This window comes from Myodes glareolus, chromosome 23, assembly GCF_982192425.1.
Source record: "Myodes glareolus chromosome 23, mMyoGla1.1, whole genome shotgun sequence".
NCBI lineage: Eukaryota > Metazoa > Chordata > Mammalia > Rodentia > Cricetidae > Myodes > Myodes glareolus.
Window position 1 is genome coordinate 5148213 of NC_142048.1, and position 25784 is coordinate 5173996.

At 50.7% G+C, this 25784-nt stretch overlaps 1 protein-coding gene and 1 long non-coding RNA gene across 3 annotated transcripts; one reads left to right on the plus strand and one right to left on the minus strand.

The window, feature by feature from the left end:
- On the plus strand, window positions 1-25662 carry Tpm4 (tropomyosin 4). 2 transcript variants are annotated; one of them, XM_085680384.2, is made up of 9 exons: window positions 1-156; window positions 6494-6619; window positions 11080-11213; window positions 15932-16049; window positions 16993-17063; window positions 18632-18707; window positions 19227-19289; window positions 19370-19439; window positions 24154-25662. In XM_085680384.2, exons 1-9 carry the CDS (start codon window positions 43-45, stop codon window positions 24234-24236), a joined length of 855 nt encoding a protein of 284 aa, XP_085536510.1. In that variant the 5' UTR covers window positions 1-42; the 3' UTR covers window positions 24237-25662. The 2 variants fall into 2 exon arrangements, with proteins under 2 accessions (XP_085536510.1, XP_085536511.1); XM_085680385.2 differs by lacking the exons at window positions 1-156; window positions 6494-6619 and adding an exon at window positions 6845-7025.
- LOC146890664 (uncharacterized) lies at window positions 1189-7855 on the minus strand. Its single transcript, XR_014998569.2, has 2 exons — window positions 7489-7855; window positions 1189-3033 (listed from the first exon to the last, which is right to left on the minus strand). It is a non-coding gene; the product is annotated as an uncharacterized LOC146890664 (long non-coding RNA).
- Window positions 25663-25784: the final 122 nt, after the last annotated feature.

Here is a 25784-nt window from a genome sequence, read left to right on the forward strand (position 1 = left end):
TCGGCGGCTCACTCAGCCCTGTGCCCATACCACGTAGAAACCATGGAAGCCATCAAGAAGAAAATGCAGATGCTAAAGCTGGACAAGGAGAATGCCATTGACCGGGCTGAACAGGCCGAGGCAGACAGGAAGATAGCTGAGGACAAGTGCAAGCAAGTAAGAGCCCTGTGCCGCGCTGGGCTGCTTCCGGGCTTCCCAGTAACTTCTCTGTGCTGATTCCTTCCTGTCTCAGGCTGGGCCTGAGAGTGAGCATCCCAAGAACTCGGGGATCTGGGCACTGCCGGGAGGGTGGGGGTTGATACTGGGGAGGGAAAGGCAAGGTGCCAGTTGGGGAGATGGCTCAGGGGTAAAGGGATCTGCCTCAAGACGATGACCCGCGTTCAGTCCCTGGGATCCACAGAGTGGGAGGAGAGAAGTGCCTGCAGTCAGCTGCCCTCTGACCTCCACACTTGCACCATGACTCTAGGAGGTTTAGTTTTCTAGCAAAGAAAAGCTGAGGGGAGCCCCGTTCTTCTTAGGAGGCTGAGGGCAGCGGCCCAGGGCACTCATACAGCACAGAAGCCGGGCTTAGGCTGGGTCTCCAGAGCCCTGGGTATGAAGTCTGAAAAAGCGAGAAAGGAGCTGGCCTGGCGGTCAGGGTGTGAGTCAGGGTGGCTGTGTGGAGGCTCCTCTCCCTGTGCGTCACCTCCAGTATGTGTGTGCACTTTGGTGTGGTGTGCAAATGCCGTGTTTCCTCTCTACAGGGTCGAGGGGTGAGGAAGATAAGACGGTCTGTCAGTCTGTCTGTCTGTCTGTGTGCCTCTGTCACAGTCACAGGATGATCATATCTTGCTGGGTCTGTAGTGTCTGGACTTGCGTCCATGAGGTCTTATCAGCATGGCCATTGCCCAGTTGTGACAGCATCCTGGAGAGTGGCTGTGTGTGGAGAGAGGTGACCTGTGACCCGCCACAGTGTGGCCACAAGTCTGAGTTCCAGGGAGAGGAGCATTGAGTACCCTGTATTCTGGGTCCCTGTGACAAGGCCAGAGATCACTTCCACCCAGACAGCTCTGGAGCCGCCAGGAAGTTGGGGGCACAAATGCCCAGGAGGCCTTGGGGGATTCCCTGCTGGGGGAGGGGGACAGCAAACACTGTCGAAGCTCAGCATTCACAGGGGGGTTAACAGCAAACACCAGCCAGGCTCAACACTCACAGGCAGCCACTGCAAATTCATTTGTTCCAATGTTGTGTCCAGAGCCACAGTGGGAGGAAGGAAGGCAACTCTGCCCCCCACTCTGGCAGTGCCCCATTCTGTCCTCAGGGCGTACCCACCACAGGGTCACCTGAGAGCCCACAGAAGCATCTGCAGCCTCAGATAAACCCAGGGATCCCCCAGGATAGTAGCACCAAACTCGAAGCCCTTCCCAGACCAGGGGTTAGTTCAGACAGAAGCCTTCATCATTGTGTGCCCAGGGACAAGCACAGTTCTCTGTGCCTTCGTGGCTTCCCTGTAAGGTGGGGAAATCACAGAGTCACCTCCCCAGCTCACATGGAGGCTCATGGGTGACGGTGCAGGTGAAACTCTTGGCCCAGTGCCAAGCTCGGAGTAAGCACTCAATAAATGTTGGGTTATATCCTGCCCCGCCTGACTTCCCCTGTAGGCCTCCCCATCCCCCACTGTCCCAGAATTGCCTGGAAGCCTGTGTGTGTGACACATATGTGTAGGCCGGCTCCACCCCTCCTCCTTCCCTGGAGCCCTCCCTGACAATCATAGTGGCCCTGTCCTAGACCGCCTGCCCGTATCTGTGTGGTGTGTGAACATTATGTTTCACCCAACCCTCAAGTCCTTGCCATGAAGGGTTTGGCTTGGGAAATAGAAAAGTAAGTCTGCAGCTCTTCTTCATTAAATTGTGACGGGTTGATCTAGCGAATCTCCCAAGGGAACCTAGTGCTCGAAAGAGAAGATTCTCACAGTCCCCAGCCAGCTCTGTGACCAAAATAGTGGCTGTTTGTCCTGCTTCTCACTGGATTTTTCTGTGTGTGTGTGTGTGTGTGTGTGTGTGTGTGTGTGTGTGTGTGTGTGTGTGTTGGGGGGGGCACACGTCTATATCCCAGGTGGCAGAGGAAGACGCCTGGTGTCCCGCTCTAGCACCCCTGAGGCGGGGTCTCTCACTGGCCCTGGGACTAGCTTGGTGGTCAGTGAAAGTGGATGATCCTCCTGTTACCCCACATGGTACTGGGGTCACAATACGTGTGCAGCCATATTTGGGTTTTTATATGGGTGCTGGGAATTTGAACTCAGATTGTCATGTCTGTGTTGCAAGTGGTCTTGCCCACTGAGCCATCTCCCAGACTTCTCTTCTTCTTCTTCTTCTTCTTCTTCTTCTTCTTCTTCTTCTTCTTCTTCTTCTTCTTCTTCTTCTTCTTCTTCCTCTTCCTCTTCTTCCTCCTCCTCCTCCTCATTTTCCAAGTCTTTTTCTCAAGCAAACTGCTAGGGGTGATCTGGGTTCAAACCTAGGTCTCTCTCATTTTATATTTGTTTTGTGTTGGGAAAGGGCACATGTGAAGATCTGAGGACAGTTTTTTGTTTGTTTGTTTGTTTGTTTGTTTGTTTGTTGTTTTTCAAGACAGGGTTTCACTGTAGCTATCAAGCCTGTCCTGGAACTAGCTCTTGTAGACCAGGCTGGCCTCGAACTCACAAGGATCCGCCTGCCTCTGCCTCCCAAGTGCTAGGATTAAAGGCGTGCGCCACCACTGCCCGGCAAGATCTGAGTACAGTTTTATGGGTTGGCCCAGGCCTGAACTCAGGTCTCCCAGTGCCTGAGCCCCTTTAGTCACTGTGTTGTCTGGTTTTCTGACACATGATCCAACCATGTAGCACAGGCTGGCCTGCAACAGCGGTCCTCCCATCTGAACCCCCCAAGTGCTGGGATGACGGGTGTCCACCACTGTACTTGGCTGTAGGCCACCATCTCTGAGCCCTTAGTGAAATCTTGGGATGCTGAGGAAAAGGCTGAATCACTCCTTCCTGGTGATGGAGGCTGCAGGGTAACACTGTGTGAGGAAAGAGAGAGCCAATCAGGATCCATCGGAACCAACCCCTGCCCCTGTGCCCACCGGGGGCCTACAGTCAGATCCGGTTCCTGGCTGTGCCTGTCCAGGGTGGAAGTAGAATGGAAAACTGGCCTGGCTGTTTCCTGCCCACTCCCAACTTAGGGCAGCAACATCCGTGGGACTGCTGTCCTTTGACCCCGCATCCTGCCTCTACCTCACTAAACTTTGTATCCTATGACCACTTTACTGGGAGGGAAACTGAGGCCCGAAGCACAGTAGTTGGCCAGGGAAGGCTGCACACCCACACACTTTGTGCATGAAATTTAGACAGAAGTAAAACAACCCAGTTCCTGTTGGAGTTGTTCATTCTTCAGACCACCACCTCCCACTGGAGGCTTTGGGGTGTGTCACCAATCCAGTTAACACACTCCTGAGGGGCTGCGGAAGGCAGGGAGGGGAAAGTGCCCGCCACACAAGCATGAGGACCTGAGCCGAGCACAGCAGAGCAAGACTGTAACTCCAGCACTGGGGATCGGCAGCTCCCTGCCCTGCCAGGCTAACCACATTAGTGGACTCTAGTTCCTGTGAGCAACAGAAGTAGATGCCTGATGTTAACCTCTGTCTTCCACCTCCGCACGTGAACCATACACACGCCCTGCTGTGTTCTGATACTGGGGCCCATGGTGACTTCAGCTGCAAACCCCAGGGTGGCAGACTCGGGATGCCAGAGGGAGGAGGCTGGGGACACTAGGGATAAGTGGGCTGACAGCAAAAGGTGTGGCCAGCAGAGCCTCACATTCAAACCAGAGCTGACATCCAAGTTCTACCCATGTGACCCTGGAGTCCAGTCCCCTTTCAGGGACTCAGTTTGCCACTCTGTAACATGGGGCTTCAGTGAGCCTGTATGTCTGTCTAAGTTCTTGTTCAAATGCTGTCTCCCAAAACATCAGGAACTCGGTAAGGGCCCAGGCAGGTGAGGGGACGCATGCCTGTCACCTCAGCACTCTGGAGGTGGAGGCAGAAGGGTCATGAACTCAACCTCATCCCCGGCTGCATAGAGAACTGGAGGGTGTCCTGCCTCAAAAAACAAACGGGTTCTGGAGCAACGGGACTGTGGCTAACAGCACTGACTGCTCTCGGAGGGCCTGAATTCAGCTGCCAGCACCTGGGCCAAACAACTCCCAACTGCCTGTAACTCCAGCTCCGGAGGATGCAATGCCTCTGCAGGCACTTGCACTCAGATGTTCACATAGACACACACACACACACACACACACCTCTCCTTTAAAAGCATACAAAAACCCCTCAAACTCTCTTTACAGTCTCTGAGTCCAGTGGGGTCCTATCTGTTTCACACTGAGAGAATACCGTATACAGTATACAGTAGATGCTCAATAAATACTCCACAGGTCCAGAAGGAAGATGGGGGTGGGTGAGGGCTGGCCCTGCTCTGGGAGTTATCGTTAAGGAAAATGACTCACTCTTAGTCAGTCAGCTTCCTGCCCCAGAGTGTTCAGAGTTCACCAGACCAAGGTTTCCATTCTGCAGATAGGGAAACCAAGGCCAGAAAAGGGGCCAGGAGTCACATATCTAGGTTTGGGAGCCAGACTCCAGGCTCTCTGCCTGGGGGTCAGGGCCCTGGCTCTAGACTCAAGTGCTATGGAAGATGGAGTGGCCCAGACACATCCATCATAGGGGCAGATGTCAGAGAGCTGAGCCTGCTCTCTGCTGTGTCATCTGTGACTCCAGGGTGACTTCAGCTGAGCCCCTGTGTCAGGCCTGGCTCTTCCCCCCTGGAGGGTGGGCTTTAATTCCTACCCACTGAGGAGTGCCTCCCAGGTGGCCCCCCTTACAGTGCACTCCCAGGAAGGAGAGAAGAGAACAAAGTCTTAACCCCACTGGAGGGAGGCAGAGAGGCAACAGATCTCTGAGAGGTCAGGGCCAGCCTGACCCACACACTGAGACCCTGTCTCAAAAAGAATAGAAAAAAAAAAAGTGGACAGCAGCCAGCCTTTAATGCCAGTTCTTGGGGGGCAGAGGCAGGTGAATTCTTCTGAGTTCAAGGCCAGCCTGGTCTGCAGAGTGAGTCCCAGTACAACCAGGGTTACACAGTGAGATCCTGTCTTGAAAAACAAAGAAAAGGGAAAAAAAAGTGTGCGGCATTTAATGGCCTCTTGCCTGCTTTGTGCACGCGCGTGTGCAGCGTGCACACACTTGCACAACGCATGTTCAGCTGGTTATCATTTTAGTTAACACTTACTGTCCTCAGCGATCAGTCTTGCTGGGCGCATTCAGAACCCAACAAGTCATCTTGAGAACTGGGTTCCAGTCCTGCGCTGGGTAACCTAGGGGAGATAGCCACTCTCTGTGCTTCCCTTGAGGGAGTCAGAACAGGGTGTCCCGGTTAAGGCTGCCTGCTGGCAGCCACCACGTACAGCATTAGGGGTGCAGCAGTAGGCTGCACCAGGAGATCCACTAGAGTAGACACAGGAGTGGCCCTGGCAGCTAGGAGGTGAAAGGGAGGCTGGGTGGCTTCCTGAGCCGTCTGTGAGAGAGATGGATGGAACGCCTCAAACGGGAAGTGAGGGACAGATCCTCAGGACAAACAAGACTAGAGTCTGGAGAAGGTTAAGGGACATGTTAATTAAAGCAGATTCACAATGTGCAAAAATTGGAGGAGAGTGAACCTGAGTTTGTAAGGGAATTGGTCTCTGAAAGGCGAGTCTCCTCCAGCAGTGCCCAGTTAGGCACAGAAACAGGTTCAGGGCTCTCCAGGGCAATGGGGAAACAGAAGGTTCTCGGCAGGGAGACCGAGCTGCACAGCAAACTCGGCAAGAGCCCCAGAGGCTCCACTTTGCTTAAACAGCGATCACCTGGAAGCTGTAGTCCGAAAACGGAAATGCAGGATGGAATTTGTAGTGTTTACAAGCAAAGGGAGGCTCTGACTTCCTCAAGAGTTGGGATGCTGTGAGTCCAAGAAGTCAGTAGTGCACAATTACTGAAATGTGTGTATGATTTATTTTTATTTTATGTGTGCAAGTGTTTTATCTGCATGCATGCCTGTGCGGTGGTGTCATGGAGGCTAGATGAGGGTGTTGGATCCCCTGGAACAGTAGCTGGGAATAAAACCTGTGTTGTTCTCTGTAAGAGATCTATCCACATATATTTTTTACTTTCTACATTAATGTGGGGGGCGCGTGTGTGAGGTCAGAGGGCAGCCTGTGGGAGTGGGTTCTGTGGATGGCCTCTGGGTGGTGGCAAGCGCCTTTACCTGCTGAGCCATCTCACCAGCTCATAAAGGCTTTATGTTTCTTGGCAAGGCCTCAAACTCCCGATCCCTCTGCCTCAGTCTCCCAAACACTTTCTGGGCGACAAGCGTGCACAACTACGTCCATACTTTAAGGATAAGGAAACTGAGGCCCAATTCCTTAAGCTGACTTGTCCTCCTCTGTGTCCCCAGGTGGAAGAGGAGCTGACACACCTCCAGAGGAAACTGAAGGGCACGGAGGACGAGCTGGACAAGCACTCGGAGGACCTGAAGGATGCACAGGAGAAGCTAGAGCTAGCGGAGAAGAAAGCCTCCGATGTAAGTGCGGCTGCGGGCGCCCGTTCGGGCAAGGCGGGGCGGGCCGCGCGGGAAGACCAAGAGCCCTCAGGGCAGCGGTGGCCAGCGGTGCCGACGTCAGTCCCCCCCCCCCCCACTCAGTGCTGACGTCGCGGGCCGGCCGGGGTGACCTCATCGGCCCGACGGCAGCGGCCGGGGGGCGGGGAGAGGCGGGGGCGGCCCCGGCGTGGCCAAGGCTCACGGGCCCGGGCGCGGCCGCCCAGCTGTCGCCGGAGCCCAGCGGAGCGAGCGCGCCATGGCCGGCCTCAACTCGCTGGAGGCGGTGAAGCGCAAGATCCAGGCCCTGCAGCAGCAGGCGGACGACGCGGAGGACCGCGCGCAGGGCCTGCAGCGCGAGCTGGACGGCGAGCGCGAGCGGCGCGAGAAAGTGAGCGACCCTGGCCGCGCCGTCCCCGACCCCCGCGCGACCCCAGCCTTCGTCCCGAGCTGCAGCCCCGCTCACTCCCGGGCCGCACAGCGTTTCTGCGCGCCCTCCTTTCTTCCCGGCTCCGCGCACTTCCAACTCTCCCTCCCTCCATCCCTCCGTCCTCCGCCTGGGTCATCCTCACCCAGGGACCCAGAGCGGGCGCTGTACGCTGACCGGGCGGGGAACGGGGAGGATGGAACGCGGAGCAGTTCCGCGTGGGGCTCTGCGGGGCGGCCGTGAGGGCGCCGCGCTCCCATTGTCTGCGGCCGGACCGCGGTGGGGGCGGGGGCGGCGCGCGCTCTCGCGCCTTCGCGCCCGAACTTTTCCCGGCGCGTCCCTGGGGTGCGGCGGCGACGTGTCAGCCGAGGGTGGGGTGGGGTGGGGTGCAGGAGTATCTGGACGCAGGCCTGCAGCACCCTCTCACCTTGTGTCCCCAAGCCCCTGGGAATATCCACTAGGGGCCCTCTGGGGTCGGAGCGCCCACTGTGTGCGCCTTCGCGGGAGTCCGGAGACCCGGGTGCATGAATACCTCCGAAAGAGGAAGCAGCCGCCTCTTCATTCCTGGGTCAAGCCCGGGGCCGGAGGCGGATCTGGGTTCTAACCGAGCTCTGGCACCCACAATTCGATTCGCGTTACTCTCCCAAAAGTCCGGTGGAGATGGGTGGCCAGACAAAACCAGGGAGGTGAATTCAGGACAGTTCCGGGACTCCGAGAGTCCCCAACCTGGGTACTAGAGCCACTTTTGCTGGCTAAGGAGCCCCCTCAGACAAGGGAGGAATGTTGAGGGAACGTCTAGGGAACCTGAAAGTGTAGGGACTCAGGGCTGGGACCCTAGAAACTGCCCGGCCGGGTGGAATTGGAAGCGCAGGCACCGCCTGGACTCCTCCCAAGGCAGTCTGAGCGACAGCCTGGCCTGAGTAGCCACCTTGAATCCCTCAAGGGCCGCTTTGGCTGGAGGAAGCCTCAGAACCGGGTGAAAGCTCCTCACAGTAGCTGTTCTGGCCTTTCACACTTCAGTCCCACTCTAGACAGCTCCAAAATGGCCCCGAGCCTCCAGCCAACCAGGAATTTGGCGGCTCGGGGGTAGGGTGCGGGGTGGAGTGCGGGGGATGCTTTTTGGAAAACTTGGGGTTTCTTTAAAAGTTTGTGTGACAAAATGTGCTTCTCTTCCTTGTGGGGAGACGTCTCAAGTTGATTACAGGCCAGAAGCACCCAGACCAGAAATGGGGTGGGGGGAGCATGTGGTAGACTTCTGGGCCTGTCTCCCAACAGCTGGTTTCATTTAGATTTTTGTGTGATTAACCGACGTCTTCCTGTTCTTGGGCCACAAGTATCTAGCGAGCCTCTTTTACCTTATAAGGGAAACCCTTTGTAGCCCGTGGAAAGCTTTGATTGCAGGAAGGGGCGGAACTCAGGATGACTAGCCTGGAAGGGGGGGGGGTGAGTGAGTGAGTGAGTGTGTGTGTGTGTCTGTGTGTCTCGCGTACCCGCATGCGCTGCTGTTAATGGATGTTTATGAACGAAAGCTCTTTCGATTTTTAAGCAGTTGAAAATGTGCCAAGATTCAGAGAATGTGCCTCATCAATCTAAATTCTTTCTGTTTTCTTTGAAACAACTCCTGACTCAAGAAACTCAGTATGGCTGTGAAAGTTGATTTCACCGGGTGTGGCCTTGCACCTCTGCAGGCTCTGCTAGAGGCTGGGGCTGTCCCTGAGTGCTACAGTGCTTGCTTAACCTGCACAAAGCCCGGGTCCCATCTCCAGAACAGGGTGAACTGGATGAGGTGCCCCCAGCACTTGAGGTTGAGGCAAGGAAATCAGAAGTTCAAGGCCAGCCTGGACTACAAGAGACCAGTACTTAGAAAACGCTAGTGACTGCAGACTGCAGATGGGTACGAGGTTCTTTGGGAAATAACAGAAATTAACAAATCAGCTAGTAGTCCTAGCTGCATACTTTTGCTAAGTATACTAGAAACTCAAGTGAGCAGGAACCAATCATGCCCTAGTTGTTGGAATCTAATAAGCATTGAGATGGTTCAGCTGGGTACAGGTACTTGCCACCAAGGGTGACCCACATGGTAGGAGAGACCTGAGACACACAGACTCACATGTTGGGAGGTGCAGTCGCAAACTTGTGTCTATGTCTATGTGTTGACAGGCAGCCTAGCCCATTCTGTGAACAGGGGCAGGGAGGACCCAGACTCCCACTTGGTTTTATAGCTGTCCCCATGTAGTAGTTACTCCTGACAGGGAGCTGATAGCCTAACTTCTTCTGTGTCTTCTTCAGCTGAGCCCGATGCATCTGGACATACATTGTATGTGATGGAATTCAAGTCAGGTCTTTACGCTGTGCAACAAGAACTTCCACCCACTGTGCTAGCTCCCCAGCTCCCCATCTCTCTCTCTTTCTGATATTTTGGTAGAGGAACTTGCTATATAATAAGTAGTCCAGGTTAGCCCGTAGTGATTTATCCTTTGGCTTCATTCCCCTGGAGCTGGAATCACAGGCATGTGTCACCATGCTCTGCTAATTGACTCTCATGTGACCAACTTTTTATGCTCCTTCTTGAGGGTGGCCGCCCCTAGGTAACTGGCCTGGCCTCCAAGCCTCTGAGGGATAAAGAAGGGACTTACCAGCCCCGAGTCACTGAACAAAGCCACTGCACTGATGGGGCCTTGTGTCCCCGCCCGTAAGATGGGTGAGACTTGAAGATGAAACAGTAGCAGGGCCAGGAAAATGGCGCAGTTATTGAAGGTGATGGCCAACAGCTAGGCTGCCTTGAGTTTGAATCCCAGGACACAGTGGAAGGGGAGAACTAACTCCCAAAGTTGTCGTCTTGACTGTTACGCAGGTCCCTGCTTCTACACACACACAATGAATGTAATTCAGGAAAATAATGACAAAGCAGAGCAGTCAGAGCCCCCGCCCTCCGCCCCCACAGCCTTTCCCTGTGTTAGGGATGAGCCATGCCATCGCCTTTGGTCATAGCCCTTAGTCCTGAGAAGTTCAGTCTTTGACAGAGACGTAGAGAGTGACACACACAACCTGCCACTTGACCCCAGAGCTCCTGCTTTTCTGCATGCTGTGAAAGGGCCCCCAGAAAGCCTGCTGACAGGGCAGCTCCAGGGCAGCCTACTTCCTGAGTGTTCACGAGGCCCCAGGTCCCTCTCCCACTAGGAAAAGAGCAACCACAAACAACAGAAAACACCAAAAAGCCAGTAGTACTGCTTGGTCTGCCCCATGCCCTTAGCACAGCATTACTTCCGTTCTCGTCCTATCCAGCTCCATGGCCTCTTAGTGGAACTGGACTGAGCCTGTATGGGAGCCAACTCGGAACATGCTTAGCCGGGTCCCTGTGAACCCGGTGACTGGCAGCCTTTTTGAGATTTCTACCTTGAGCCTGAGAACCTTCTAGAACTTATGCTTATACTAAGTCTGTTGTAGGTTGTGGGTAGGCCAGATGAACCTAGATTGCACAGTGGGTTCTGTAGCTGAAACTGGCCTCCATCTAGCTATCCTTCTGCCTCAGCCTTCAGAGTGCTGAGATGTTGGGCTGGCCTGAAGCTCACAGAGATCCGCCTGCCTCTGCATTCCAAGTGGGCCACCAAGGCTTGGGTTTCTTTCCTGTTGCAAGTAGATTCTTAGTCAGCACGTGATAGCTGCACAGGTGGTCTCTCCTGTGTTGACTTGCTTGGCCATCAGTCACAGAGAGAATCCCCCGAAGTTCTCAGGGAGACTGGGTGCTTAGACTTGCCTATAGTGTCACAGCAGCACCTGAGAGACTGAAGCAGGAGGATCCCTGAGTTGGAGACGAGCCTGGCCAATTCGTGAGGCCCTGTCTCACAGATAATCATTTTTAAAAATCAAATTTAAATTCAGATGAGAGTGAATTCTCTTGAGCCTGAACCCCTGGGGTGGGCTGTGGCTGGGTGTCGGGGTCACGGAGGGAAGGTGGTGGGGGCTGCTGCTCGCCGGCTTGCCATTTCTTAACCCGGCTGTGCCTCTGACTTCTCAGGCTGAAGGAGATGTGGCTGCTCTCAACCGCCGCATCCAGCTGGTGGAGGAGGAGCTGGACCGGGCTCAGGAGCGACTGGCCACAGCCCTGCAGAAGCTGGAGGAGGCCGAGAAGGCTGCGGATGAGAGCGAGAGGTAGGCTAATGCATCTGGCTTGGCTCAGTGTGTAAGGGCTAAAATCAGCAGCGCCCATGTGAAAACCCAACTGTGTTTGCACAGGACACTGGGGCTCGCTGGCTGCCAGCTGACCTCCAGGTTCAGGGAAGGACCCTGTCTCAAGGGGATAAGACAGTCATAGAGCAGGACACCGGATGTCCTCCTCTGGCCTCTATATGCACAAACAAATTTTAGACGGAAAAAAATGTCGAGATGGTACTGGTGACCTCAAAGCTAAAGGGAAAGACAATGGGATTTTACAGATGTGTGACAACCCTATAAACACCACATTTGTGTGGTGACTTTTGGGATTTGTTTTGTTTTGTTTGTTTGCTTGTTTACTTTTAATTCCCTTTTCTGTTTTATTCTGTTCGAAGCAGGGTCTACCTACATAGCCTAGGTTGACCTCAACTTTTAGCAAGAACCTTCCTGCCTCAGTTACCTGAGTCTTGGGATGACAGACGTTCTCCCATGTGCCCATCTTGGGTTTTTTGTTGTTGTTTTGTTTTGATGATGGCCTAGGAGAACACATTCCAACAGGCAGAGAAAAGCAAAAATGAGCAGGTGGGGGCTGGGGCCTCAGTGGTCTGCTGCTTCCTGGGGAAGCCACAGTGCCTCATCCCCCTTCTAGAGAAAAGTTCCAAGAGGATGATGAGAAAGAGGAAGTAAAGACAGAAGGGGCAGGTGCAGCAGTGCACGTGTTTTGTTTGTTGTTTAGTTTGGGTTTTTTTGTTTGTTTGTTTGTTTTTGTTTTTAAGACACAGTTTCTCTGTGTAGCCCTGACTGTCCTGGAACTCACTTTGTAGACCAGACTGACTTCGAACTCAGAGATCCACCTGCCTCTGCCTCCTGAATGCTGGTATTAAAGGCATGTGCACCACCACCGCCCAGTTAGCAGTGCACAGTTTTATTCCAGAACCAGGGAGGTAGAAGCAGGGTGATCTCTGTCATTTGCATAAATGGTGGTCCCCATGACTGGCAAGCTTCAGGCTTCCAGATGATGACAGCTGTATTGGGGACGGTATATATATAACCAGCCATCGCTGTGTACAGCTGATTATGCGGCTCTAGTGGCTTCTGTGCTTCCCGGAGTGAGTGACTCTGGTGTCGCTGTTCGGAGGGATGAGGGCAGACGGCATGGCTACAGAAGCCATGGACAGTGTGACCAGCTGGCCCAGCACTGAAGGTTTACCAGTGCAGGCTCCTGCCAAAGAACTGAGTTTGGACTGCACTGCTGTGAACACAAACCAGACACTAGACACCAACCAGGAGCTGGGGTGCTCCTGCCTAGCATGAGAGAAGACCGGGCTCTGTACGCAACACTGGGAAAAGTCCACTTTGGGCTGACGGGGTGGTCCGGTGGGTACAGGCACTTGCTGACAGATCTCATGACCCGAGTTCAGTTCCTGGGTCTCACATGGTGGAAGGAGAGAAGCAGCTCCTGCAAGCTGTCCTCTGCCCTCCACATCTGTGCCATGGCTCTGCCCTCCACATCTGTGCCATGGCTCTGCCCTCCACATCTGTGCCATGCTCTGCCCTCCACATCTGTGCCATGGCTCTGCCCTCCACATCTGTGCCATGGCTCTGCCCTCCACATCTGTGCCATGCTCTGCCCTCCACATCTGTGCCATGCCATGTGCACACCCTTGAACACACACAGCGCCCATCTGGGCAGCTCACAAGTCTATGACTTCAACTCCAGCAAACACAGTACCTCCGACCTCTGTGGGCACCTGCACTCATACACACACATAATTAAAAATAATAAAATAAAGCTGGGCAGTGGTAGCTCACACCTTTAATCCCAGCACACGGGAGGCAGAGGCAGGCGGATCTCTGAGTTTGAGAACAGCCTGGTCTACAGAGTGAGTTCCAGGACAGACTCCATAGCTACACAGAGAAACCCTGCTTCGAAAAAAATGATAATAATAAATACCAAAATAATAAATAAAATAATAATAAAACCCAAAAACAATAGGCCAGTGAGATTGCCCAGTGGGTAAAGGCACTTGCTGCCAAGTGTGACATCCTGAGTTCATTTAGTGCTTGGGATCCACAATGTGGAGGAGAACCAACCCCTGCAGGTATTTTCCAACTTTCACACTTATGCTGGGGCACATGCACTCACACACAAATAAATGTAAAATTATAATAAAAAATAAATCCAGTGTTTTATCATATTCCAGATTTTAATAATGTGTATCACCAAGCCTTGTGCCCGGCTTCCATCTGGTTGTTTGGTGTGTGTGGCGGTGGGGAGTCCAGCCTGTCCTGGGACTCACTATGTAGACCAGGCTGGTCTAGAACTCACAGAGATCCATGTTCCTCGGCCTCCTCGGTGCTGGGATCAAAAGGCATGCTCCATGCCCCACCACACCTGGCCTTTTTTTCCCAGTTGATTATATTTCGCTTGTGTGTGCCACAGAAGATATGTGGAGGTTGGAACGTCTTGCAGTACTGGTGGTGACAAGTGCTACCTCCCTGAGCTATCTCTCTGGCTGGCTCTCCTCGTTTTTTGAGGCAGGATCTCCCAATGAGCCGTACATCTGGTCAGTAAGCTCCAGGGATACTGTCCCCATCTTCTTGGCAGTGGTTTTCATGTGGGGAGCAGGACAAGGTCTCATGCTTGTGTGGAGGCTTTGACCCACCGGCGATCTCTCTCTCTGTTCCACCCCAGCTGAGTTCTGACTGCCCTAGGACATCCTCCTTTCTGACCTGGGTGTACAGAAGTGTCCTTTATCTGAAATGCTTGGGGCAGGAAGTACTTAGGAATTTGGTTGTTTCTAGATTTGGGGATATTTGCATATGCATAATGAGATATTTTAAGTGGTGGGGATCCAAGTCCAAACAGGAAGTCCATGAGCACCCTAAGTCCCTTCTACCCAGGGACCAGGGTCATTTCATGCATTTCTACTGCTCACCCCTCCTAACAGCAGCCTGGTGCGTGAGGAGTTTTCCATCTGTGCTATAACTGCACTCAAAGGTTCAGGTTGTGGGTGGGCCTTAGTGGAGAACTCTTGCTTTGGATTCACATAGCACTGAGTTCTATTACCGTTCCCCCCGCAAAAAAAGTTTATTTTGAAATCCAGGCATGGACGTACATGGTTTATTTTTGAGCACTTTGGGCTGTGCAGGTTGTGCTTGCCTTCCCCGTACTCTTTGTAGTGCAGCTTGTCCATTTTGTTTCCATTCAGCCCTGGCTCTGGAAGCTTCCGGTAATTCCCTTCCATCCCAGCATAAACATTCCGCCCATCCCAGGCACGGACACGTTCTTTCAGTTCTGTGCCTCTGTGTGCTTTTGGTTTTTGTTTTGTTTTTCTGGTTGGTTATTTAGTTGGTTTGGAAGTTGTCTCTTTTTGTTCTACACAAAGTCTCACTGTCTAACCCTAGATGACCTGGAGCTCACAGGCCCCTTGCCTCTGCCTCAAGGGCTGGAACTAACAGTGCTGCTCTGGCTTTACTGTCTGCTTTTTGTTTTGTTTTGGTTTTGGTTTTTGTTTTTAGCTTTTGTTTTATTGGAACAAGATCATGCTATAGAGCCAGGTTTGCCCAGAACTCAAAGGCCTGTCTCAGTCTCCCAAGTGATGAGACAACAGACATGGGCCACTCACCTGCCAGGCTCCTCCAGTTCTCTCCTTACCCTTAGCTAAGTCTCGTGCAGATAAGGGCTCTAGAAAGCCATCGGTGGCTCTCAGTTCCGACTACACCTGCTCCTCAACATTCCCGCAGGTGTCATTCCATAGTGACTGCTGATGCTCAAACTTGTCTTCAGTGAGAGGAAGAAGAAATAGGGGTGCACCCTGAGGAGCCGGACCAGCTCTGCTGCTTAGCAGCTTCATAAACCTTTCTTTGCCTCAGTTTCTTTAAACTGCAAAGTGGGGATAGTATACCCACCACATGGTGTGATTGTGAAAGATAGGGTATTTATTTACTAGTGTCTAGAAGTCCACCAGACATGGTGATGATGTATGCCTGTCATTCTAGTGTTTCCCAAAGCTGAGGCAGGTGTAGCCCAGGCTAAGTAGCAAACCCTGTCTTCTAAGAGCTATAAAAGGAGTGTTGGGGGGTAGGATTGGAGCTCAGTTGATAAGAATGCTTGCACAAAGCTGGTTCAATCCTCAGTACCACATAAGCCAGGTGTAATGATGCAAGTCCATTACCCTAGCACTGAGGAGGTCGAGGCAGGGGGATCAGGAATTGAAAGCCATCCTTGACTGCACAGTGACTTTGAAGTCAGTCTGGGCTATGTGAGACCCTGGCTCAAAAAATGAATGAATGAATGAATGTGAGTCTGGGGAGGTTGTTCTGGGTTAAGTGCTTGCTGCCCAAACCTGAGACCCCGAGTTAGTGTCCCCATCCTCACACAAAAGCTGCACATGGGTGTGTGTGTGCCTGTAATCCTGACACTGGGGAGGAAAAGCCTGAAGGATCCTGGGGTTCCATGGCCACCCAGTCTACAGAGAGCAGCAGACTCTAGGTTCAGTGAGAGACCTGGCTCAAAAAGATACCATGAGCTGGAGAGATGACTCTGCAGTTACGAACACCGGCTGCTCTTGTAGAGGATCTGGGTTCAGTCCCAGCACTAGGTGGCTTCTCAATGGAATGAATATGGAAGTTGATAGTAGGTCTTCATCCTTGTCTGGGTGTCGGGTGGAGGCATTTGAGGACCTGGCTCTGACACCCCACCCCATTTGCAGAGGCATGAAGGTAATAGAGAACCGAGCCATGAAAGACGAGGAGAAGATGGAGATCCAGGAGATGCAGCTCAAAGAGGCCAAACACATTGCCGAGGAGGCTGACCGCAAGTATGAGGAGGTGAGTGAGGCCAGTGAGGGCGGCCACAGGAAGTGGGAGGAAATGGTGCTGCCGATAGGAACCCAGTGGAAGTCCACACTCAGGACGATTCCCTCTGTGGGAACATCTGTGTCTCTAGACACAGCCACTTGGCTGGGAAACTAGACGGGTGCCAAAAAAAGTCCTGTGACCACTTGTCTGAGTTATTGGAGACCAACTTGTCTGCTCACTCCTCTTGTTCCTCAAGCTAGATGTGAAACCAGTTGGCAAATGCTGGGGTCATGGCTGCCAGTCAGGCTCTGCTGTCCCTTTTTTATCTTCTTGGACGTGGGATCTCACACTAGCTCGTGCTGGCCTGGAATTCCCAATGCCTGGGCTAGCAATGAACTCTTGACTCCATGTCCACTGCCTCAGCTTCCCAAGTGCTAGGATTATAGGATGAATCACTATGCCTGGCTCTCTTGTTTTTGGTTTTTCTTTTTTTTTTTTTCCCTGAGAACGGTACTTCTGTAGTCTAGGCTGTTCTCCCTATGTAGAAGAGAATACAAGGATGGCCTCTGTAGTCCTGATCCTCCTGCCTCCATCTCCAAAGTTAGAGAAAGGGTCTAAGGTATCTCAGGCTTGCCTCTAACTACCTTTTATATAGCCAGGGGTAACCTTTAATTCTTGATTTTTTTATTTCTTGCCTCTACATCCCAAATGCTGGGATTACAGGCTATCATGCTTGGTTTTGTTTTGGGGAGCCTCCCAAACAGGGATGACCGTGTCCACCACACTGGGCTCTAGTCCTCCTCCTCCCTCCATGTTCAGTGACTCAGCTCTGTCTTCTTGCCTGCCTCACTTTGGGGGACCTGACATTTTCCATTCCTTGCAGGCTCCAGAGCTCTTAGATCTGGAGGGAGCGGCATCTGAAAGGAATGACCCATAGTGGGGTGGATCTCAGCTGGCCTTTCTGTCTCTGTAGGTAGCGCGGAAGTTGGTCATCCTGGAGGGCGAGCTGGAGAGAGCAGAGGAACGTGCGGAGGTGTCCGAATTGTAAGTGGCAGAACGGGGCTGAGCTGCTCATCCGGCTCCAGGTGGAGGAGGGAGAGTGGGCTGTGCTAGTAATTGCCTGCAGCTGGGGCCTCTGCTCAAGGGTTTGGGCATCCAGGGTTCAGGGCTCATCCCTTCAAAACATGTTTGATGCTTCTTACTACCAAGGGAAGCTTTATAGGTCCTTTGCCCACCAAGATACTGGGAAGTTGAGTTGAGACACCAGGACAGCATAGAGGCCCCAAAATTTCCTTCTCCCAGCCAAAACTACTGTGTTTTGCTTTGCTTTCTGTTTCTGTTTTTGATTTTTTGATACAGGGTCTCTTGTAGCCTGGAACGCCTGATCTCCCTGCCTCTGACTCCTGGCTACTGGGATGACAGGCACACACTACCACACTGAGCTTGTAAATATTTTGTTTTTTGAGACAGGCTTTCTCTGTAGTTTTCGAGCTTTTAAATTTTTGTTCCTCACAGTTTATACATGTATATATATACAACACACACACACACACACATTTTACTTTGATTACATCATACCTCCTACACCTTTTATCCCTCTCCCACTGACTGCCCCTTCCTAACTTTCTTCTTGTGTGAGACCTGCTACAGTTATTAGATATATATATTAGTATGAGCATGGGTGGGGGTTATTTACCTGAGCAAGGCAACTTGCTGAAGAGCTAACCCACTAAAGAATGTGTCTCCTCCGCCCCCAGAGACCATTAACTACTGATAGCTGCTTGGGCAGGGTGGGCCTCATGAGCCCATGCCTCCTTCATGATGGAATGTTGACAGCCCCATCCTGTTCAGGTCTTGTGCAGAAGACAGCATTTCACAGCTCTCTTCCCCATCCTCTGGCTCTTACACCCTCCTCTCACTTCACCTCCTCAGTGTTCCTTGTTGGCTGGTTTTGTTTTGTTTTGTTTTGTTTTTGTTTGGTTTGTTTTATTTTTGAGACAAAGTTTATTATATAGAAAGCTGGCTTGGAACATGGACTTTCCTGCCTTAACTTCACTTACCCAGCTAAGCCATGTGATCTTCACAGAATGCTGTCTGTAGATGGCAGGTGCCCCACAAACGGTTCAGGGCTTTGCTTCTGATATTGGTATTGGTGCTTGACACATTCCCGTTAGGGTAGCTCAGCCAGAATCCCACAGGTTCCAACAAACAAAACACCTCTCCCCTTGGCCTTGGAACAGGGATCCAGCTCCTCAGAGAGCCCCGCAGGGCTGGGAGCACCCTGGTTTCACAGATGCATTCTAGACTTGCTTCCTGGAGTGTCCGGTATGAACTCCAAATGCCATCTCCCACCTCCTGGCTTCATCTCATTTGCACACCTTCCTGGGAAAGCCTGGCCAGTCACAGATTTCACAAGTCCCTATTTCCTCATCCCTGGCAGGTGCCCAGTTTGCTTTACAAACCCTCCAAGTGCCCTCCTGCCCTGCCTCTGCCTGTACCTGGCCGGAGAGGGTTTGATAAGCTTCCAGCATTCCTTGGGGAGTGGGGGTTTCTTGGAAAAGAATTGCCTGCTGTAATGTGAGAAGAAACACAGATCTTTTGTCTTGGTGCAGAAAGTGTGGTGACCTGGAAGAGGAGCTCAAGAACGTCACTAACAACCTCAAGTCACTGGAGGCCGCTTCCGAAAAGGTCAGATGGAGGGGAGCTTGCTGTGCTTTGTTCTGTTCTTCAGTCCAGGCGACCTGGCATGTGCCGGGGTGTCTGCATGCAGACCTTTGTTAATGGAAGCCTTGCTGAGGCAGGTTCTCTCACTGAAGCTCATCTATTTGGCTAGTCTGGGTAGCCAGCTTGCTCCAGGAATCCCATCTCCACCGATGGGCTGCCACAACCATCCAGCTTTTATGTGGACGCTGGAGTCTTCACTGTTCACCGCCAGGCCACGCTTCACTCACTGAGTCATCGCCCCAGCTCCTCCCGTTTTGAAAGTCTTTATTTAGTGTGCATGAGTGTTTTGCCCGCATGTATGTTTGCACTGCGGGGTGTCAGGTCTCCAGGCACTGACGTTACAAATGGCTGTGAGTGTCCGTGTTGGTGTTCGGAATTGAACACTGCCCCTCTGTAAAAGCATCAGGCGCTCTTGACCTCTGAGCCGTCACTCCAGTCTCCTTCCCCCTCTTTTTAAGACCTGCCTTTTGGTTTCTCCCACAGTATTCTGAAAAGGAGGATAAATATGAAGAAGAAATTAAGCTTCTGTCTGACAAGCTGAAGGAGGTGAGTGTGACTACGCCCAGCCATGTCCTACATTTTGAGGGGCTGATCTGAAGCAAGGTAGTGACTCTCTTCTTCCCTAGGCTGAGACCCGGGCTGAGTTTGCAGAGAGAACAGTTTCCAAACTGGAGAAGACAATCGATGACCTGGAAGGTAGGAATCCCCACTTCCCTAAGCGACACATGAAAAGCTGGGTGAAGGAGTCTGTGAAGGGACAGAGCTGGCCTTTGTTTCCAGAGAGGTCTTCAGAATTCTCAGAGATGCCTTGCATTTTTTAAATGCCTCCAGTTCTTGCTGGCCTGTCTCCCAGAGGCAACGCTTATCTTAGTGTGAAGAAAAGGAAAAAAGGGGGCCTACAGGGCCTCTACAGGGCCTCGGTTCCCTGGGGCAGCACACAACTCAGCATTTATTATTTTTTTTCTTCAAGATAGAGCACGGAAATTCCAGACACTTGGGGTTGGGATCCTCCAGGCTGTCTCATCCAGGAAGGGAGGGAAACTCACTCTTCATTCTTCATATCCCTTATCCATATAAGGGAAAACGCTCCCTTCCAAAGGGTGACCTATGGCAGGGTGACATCATTAAATCGGCAGAAGTCATCTTGGGCCCAGTGGTGATGGTAGTGGGGATTATTTATCTTGAAACAAGGTCTTATAGTGTAGACCAGGCTGGCCTTGCCTCTGCCTCCCAAGTGCTGGGATTAGTCGTGTGCTACCAGGCCCAGCTCACCATTATTTTAAGAGCTCATCTAGGCTATTCCAGTTCAGAGACCTCTTAGTAGTCACTTCATAGATCTGTTTGTTTGACACGGGCTCAACTCTGGCTTGGTCGCACTGTTTTCTCACTTTCTCCTCCTGTTTGTTGCATCTCAACCCTCCATCACCCTGTAGACAGAGTGCCCAAAAGCTCAAGTAAATAGTTATCATGAAGGATCTGAACCAGCCCTCAATGACAAGCCTCTCTGAGCGCACACTGTGTGCCACCCTGGGTCCTAGGCCTCTCCAGGGACCCACCTCCTGGTACGAACATTAGCCTTTTCCCATGTGTCAGACTCTGACCGGAATGACAACAGGCATCTTCATCTTCTATCCCTGCCACCTCACTTTTGAGCTGGAGCCATGTACCTTTGACCATGGCTGGGATGAGAGGTAGAGGCTTTCTTTACTCAAAGAAAAATGAGGCCCACGTGGTTCTTTTCTGAAAAGAATTTCAAACCTGTCCTGGAACTCGTTCTGTAGACCAGGTTGGCCTCGAACTCACAGAGATCCGCCTGCCTCTGCCTCCTGAGTGCTGGATTAAAGGCGTGCACTATCACTGCTTAGCAAGTCATTGTTTCTTTATGGAGAGTGTCTGATGTCAGCAAGTGAAAGGAGGCTGCCCTTGATTGGGGTTAAGACTGTGAATGCAATAGTGGTTGCAATAGTGCTGTGGTCTCTGGATTTAACTCATGTTCTCTCTGTTAAACTCTGAGGATGATGACCAGGGTCCCCATGTCCCCATGTCTCCACTGTCCAGGGAACAGTCAGTCAATGCCCTGTCCTAGGGAGAAGATCACCTCCACACCCTGCCATTAGAAAGCCACACAAGGGATATAACACCCATTAGCAGTCCAAGGAAGTTGAACCAAGGTGCTGGGCATTTGGAGGCTGAGGCAAGAGGATTTTGAATTTGAAGTCTGGCAGCACAACCGGATGCTACCTATCTCACACATACCTCCCAAGGAGAGGCTGGGGAGGGAGATGACTCAGTGAGTAAGAGTGCTTGCTGAGCAAGTAGGAAGATCTAAGTTCAAATCCCCAACTCCACATGAAAAACTGGACATAGTCCCACAATCCTGTAACTCCAGCAGTCAAGGATGTATAATGGTGAAGTCAGGGTCACTGGGGCTCCCTGGCGGCCTACCTAACTCCAAGTTTGATATGAAACCCTGTCTCAGGTAGAAGATTGATACAGCCTCTGTTCTCTATACATGTACAAGGGGGAGAGAGAGGAAAAAAAAACCAATAAAGTGGGGTTTTCCTCTGAGTTCCAAAAGTATTTTCTCCTAATCTTATCACCACCAATACCTCATAGTACCTCTGAAACATGGGCTTTTGTTTGTTTGGTCAGTAAAGTGCTGGCTTTTCAAACATAAGGATTTACATTCAGTTCCCATAACCAAAGTAAACAGACTAGGGTGTGACTGGGCTTGTAGTGCTGGTACTAGTCTCCCGAGTGAGTTTCTAACCAGTGACAGATCATGTCTCAAAAAACAAGGTAAGGAGGCTAGAGACATGGTTAAGGCCACTTGCTGTTTCAAAGGACTCGAGTACATTTCCCAGCATGCAAATGAAGTAGTTCACAGCTACATGTAACCCCAGCTTTAGGGGATCTGACACCCTCCCCTGGCCTCTGCAGGCACCGACACACACACACACACACACACACACACACACACACACCAATTTTTAAAAAAAGGTGATGACATCTGAGGAAGAGCAGCCAAGGTTGACCTCATTTCTCCTACACTGCCCTCTCCACCATCAGCCTTCCCATTCTTATGTGCCATTTACCCCAACCCAATTTGTAAGCAGGATGGTGCTGGCGCACGCCTTTAATCCTAACACCCAAGAGACAGAGACAGGTGGACCCTGGTTCCAGGACAGCTAGGGCTACACAGAAACCGTTTTGGGGGTGGGGTGAACATTTTGTAAACCCTGCCCTATATACCTTGTCTTGCATACGCCCTAGGATAGTTTATAGAGACCTTGCGAGTGGGTGGGGTGCTTTTGTTGTTTGCTCTGTATTTCCCCAAGATTTTTCCAGACATGAATAGCCTCCACCCTTTGAAATAACCATCCCTTCCTGTCTGTCTAATCATTCTACTAGAGCTCTGCAAGCGCTTCTACAGACCTGCGCCTTAGAGCTCAGCTCCTCCTGTCATCTGAGCAGTGTTGAGGGTCTCAAGGATAGGGGAGCACTTTGGGACTGGAGTGTGGGGGCCTCTTTCATCTCAGACCTAACAATATGCTAGAGGAAGGGTAGGATTGACGGTAGAAGACCTGAATTGTATCCCACCTTCATTACTGGAGCTGTGCCACCTTTGAACAAGCCACTGAGCTTTTCCATTAAACAAACCTGCAGTCTGGATTACCAGGAGAGCTGTCTTAAGAACACGGGGCAGCTAGCTCTGAAGAGCACCCAGTTAACAAGTCTTCACCCGGCCTGGGTGGCCAGTCACAGCTGTTTGTCACAAAAGCTCCAGAGGCTCTAGAGAGGCTGCTATCTTCTGCAGTCTGAGGTGTTTTTCTTTCTGAGAATTTCCAGGTTGATCCTATCTCAGTTTAGGAGAGGCCTTTCACTTTCTCCCCGTATTTTAATGACTCCTGGCTAGGTCCTTTATCTGCCATTGCTCACATGAAGCAGTTTTCTCTCATGCTTGTCATATAGAGTTCTCAATTGTATTTATTTATTTGGGGGGTGAAGGGAGCACACAGAAGGATCAGGTTTATCTTATTATGTGGGTCCTGGGGATGGAGCACAGGTCTTCAGGCTTAGCAGCAAGGAATCTTGGCCATCTTTTTGTTTTCTCTTTTAAAATTTATTTAACCGGCTCAGTTATTGAATAGTTTGCCTGCAGTCTGACTTAGGCTTCAGTCTTATGTCATTTACCTGGGATTTGACTCCATTGCCAGAGGCATACAGACAATGAACACTATGCCTGGGATTAAAACAGTAATCCTCAGACACTCCAAAGAAAAAATAGGTTACAGGATTTTACATTTTCTTAACAAATGTACTAAGTCACCTGCACCTAGGACCAGAATCTTATGTATACAGCACCTCCTGAGGTCTGAAGCATGTCCCAGTTAGTTCTCCTAAAGCCTGGATCACACACACTAGCTATTCTCTCTATTTCACAGATGCACAGACTGAGACCCAGAAAAGTTAAATGGCTCACTCTAATGGTACAACTTAGGGCTTCAGTCCAAGTGCTCTGGCTCAAGAACTGCTGGGTTTAGCAAAGGAAAATACAGGGCAGTAGGTCAAATTTGAGTTTCATCAAGGCAAAGAATTTCTTTTTTCTTTTTTCTTTTTTTTTTTTTGGTTCATCTTGTGAAATATTTGAAATGTTGAAATTTTATTTGTAGTTTATGTTTATGGGGGAGGGACTCATGTAACACAGTATGAGTCACTTCTATATATGAATCCCAGGGATAAAACTAATCATGGAAGCGGGGACCCACACCTTTAATCCCAGCACTCGGGAGGCAGAGGCAGGCGGATCTCTGAGTTTGATATTAACTTGGTCTACAGAGCGAGTTCCAGGACAGCCAGGGCTATATGGAGAAACCCTGTCTCAAAACAACAACAAAACCCTGATTATCAGGTCTGGCAGCAAGTGCCTTTTCTTGATGAAAAATCCAACCAACCCAGGACTTTGCTTTGGGTTGTGGTGGTGGTGAGACAAGGTCACATGTAGCCTAGGTTGGCCTTAGCCCAGGATAACCTTGGACTCCTTAGCCTTCTAGGTGCTGGAGTGTACCACAAATCCAGGCATTTTTGTTGTTTGTTTTCGAGGCAGGATCTAACTACACAGCTCTGACTAGCTTGGTATTTGTTATGTAGCTCAGGTTGATCTCAAACTAAGAGATCTACCTGCCTCCAGAGTGCTGGGATTCAAATAATGCACTACCATGCCTAGCTATATTTTATCTTGTTTGGTCCTTGATCTCTATTACTCCATGGTATTCTGTGTGATTAGAACATAAAGTACTTTCTTAGCCGTGACTTCCACTGACAATTTGAGGTGCCCCCCCTTCCCTTCCTTTAACAAAAATACTTAATTAATTAATTCATTTTTCCTTTCTGTCTTAATCTTTACCAGAAAAACTTGCCCAGGCCAAAGAAGAGAATGTGGGCTTACATCAGACACTGGACCAGACACTAAACGAACTAAACTGTATATAACCCAGAAGAGTCCTGTTCTGAGACCAGCTCGGCTCCAGACAGTGTGCCGTGTCTTCCTTTCCTCTCTTGTCAGAAGTTCCTCTTGTTACTGTGTCTCCACCTTGCTGGAAATGCCAAGCAGATAATGAATTCATGACCAAATATTTTGTATCAGACAAGCTTTGAGCACCAGTTAAGTTTCTTTCTTTTCCTTTCAAATGGCACCAGCTTCTTCAGCTACTCTTATTCTTAAATTGCATTTATTCTTAAAATAGGCAGGGAATTTCACACCGAGTGTAGTTGCTTACGGCTGAGAGCATTTGGTTCCTGGGAATTAGTCAACCCCACACTTTGAAGCACAGGCTCATGTATCTGATAGGACCTGGTCGCTGTTGGGGAAGTTATGGGAGGCTGGGGGTTGTCACAAGAAAAAGTGTGAATATTTTCCACCCAGAGCAAAAATTAAAAACGGGCTACTGTGGGAAGTAAAGCCATAGACAGGTTAGCCCAATCATGCTCCACATTCCACTGTGCAGGACAAACTTCCTTTAAGCATTCCAAGTGAGGATGCTGGAGTGATTGCCCATGTGTTTTCTGATAGATCCTTGATGCTGTCCCATGCACATTTTCCTTTCTCTCCAAAATTGCCCTCTGAGGAGCAAGTGTCCTATTCCAGGGTTTGTCTGCTGTGGTCTAATGACATGCTCGCAAGAGAACAGAGCAGAGTCCAGTCCTTTCCAGATCAGTCATGTCAAAGACTGCTAGCAAAGTCAGGCACAGTGATGTTCACCCTTAATCCCAGCACTCAGGAGACAGAGATGGTGCGTCTCTGTAAGTTTAAGGCCAGCCCAGTCTACAGAGTGAGTTCCTGGGCTACACAGTGAGATTCTGTCTCAAAATAAACAAAAAGATTGCTAGCCACCAATACATTTAGCAGACATTTTAACAAATGTTGGGCAACAAAAAGTGTCTCCAGCAAAATGATAGAAAAAGAAATTGGTTTAACTTCATCTCCATTGTTCAGGGAACAACAAATAGAAGCTTGACTTTGCCAAGACTTGAATTCCTTCGGGAATGACACTATTAAAGGACCAAGAAACTCCTGATTGAACTGGATGTGGAGTATTCTGTAGGCTGCACATTTTTTGGCTTTGTTGTAGTTTTGCTTTCTCAGTTAACATCTCAGACTGAAACATTCCACATTCCCTAGCAGTGTGGGGACAACTCAAGTTTACAATTTCAACTGAAAAACCACCCTGCTTCTAGCTTAGCTGAACCCGTGCCCCTCACTCCTATTTATTAAGCATCACACTACCAGGGAGATGAACTTTTAGCAAACTGTGCAATTGAATAAAACCTACTCTGTTCTTTAGATTCTTGCAGTTGTATCATATGTGGTAATATCACTTTTTCTACATTTTGGTCAAATAAATTTTTACATAAATAATGTATATGGGTTTATTCTTTTTTAGTTCTTTGGCAATTTTGTAGTTATATGTAATATATTCTTGTTATTACACACACAGACACACACAATCTCCTTCCCACATCTTTACCTCCTACTTCCAT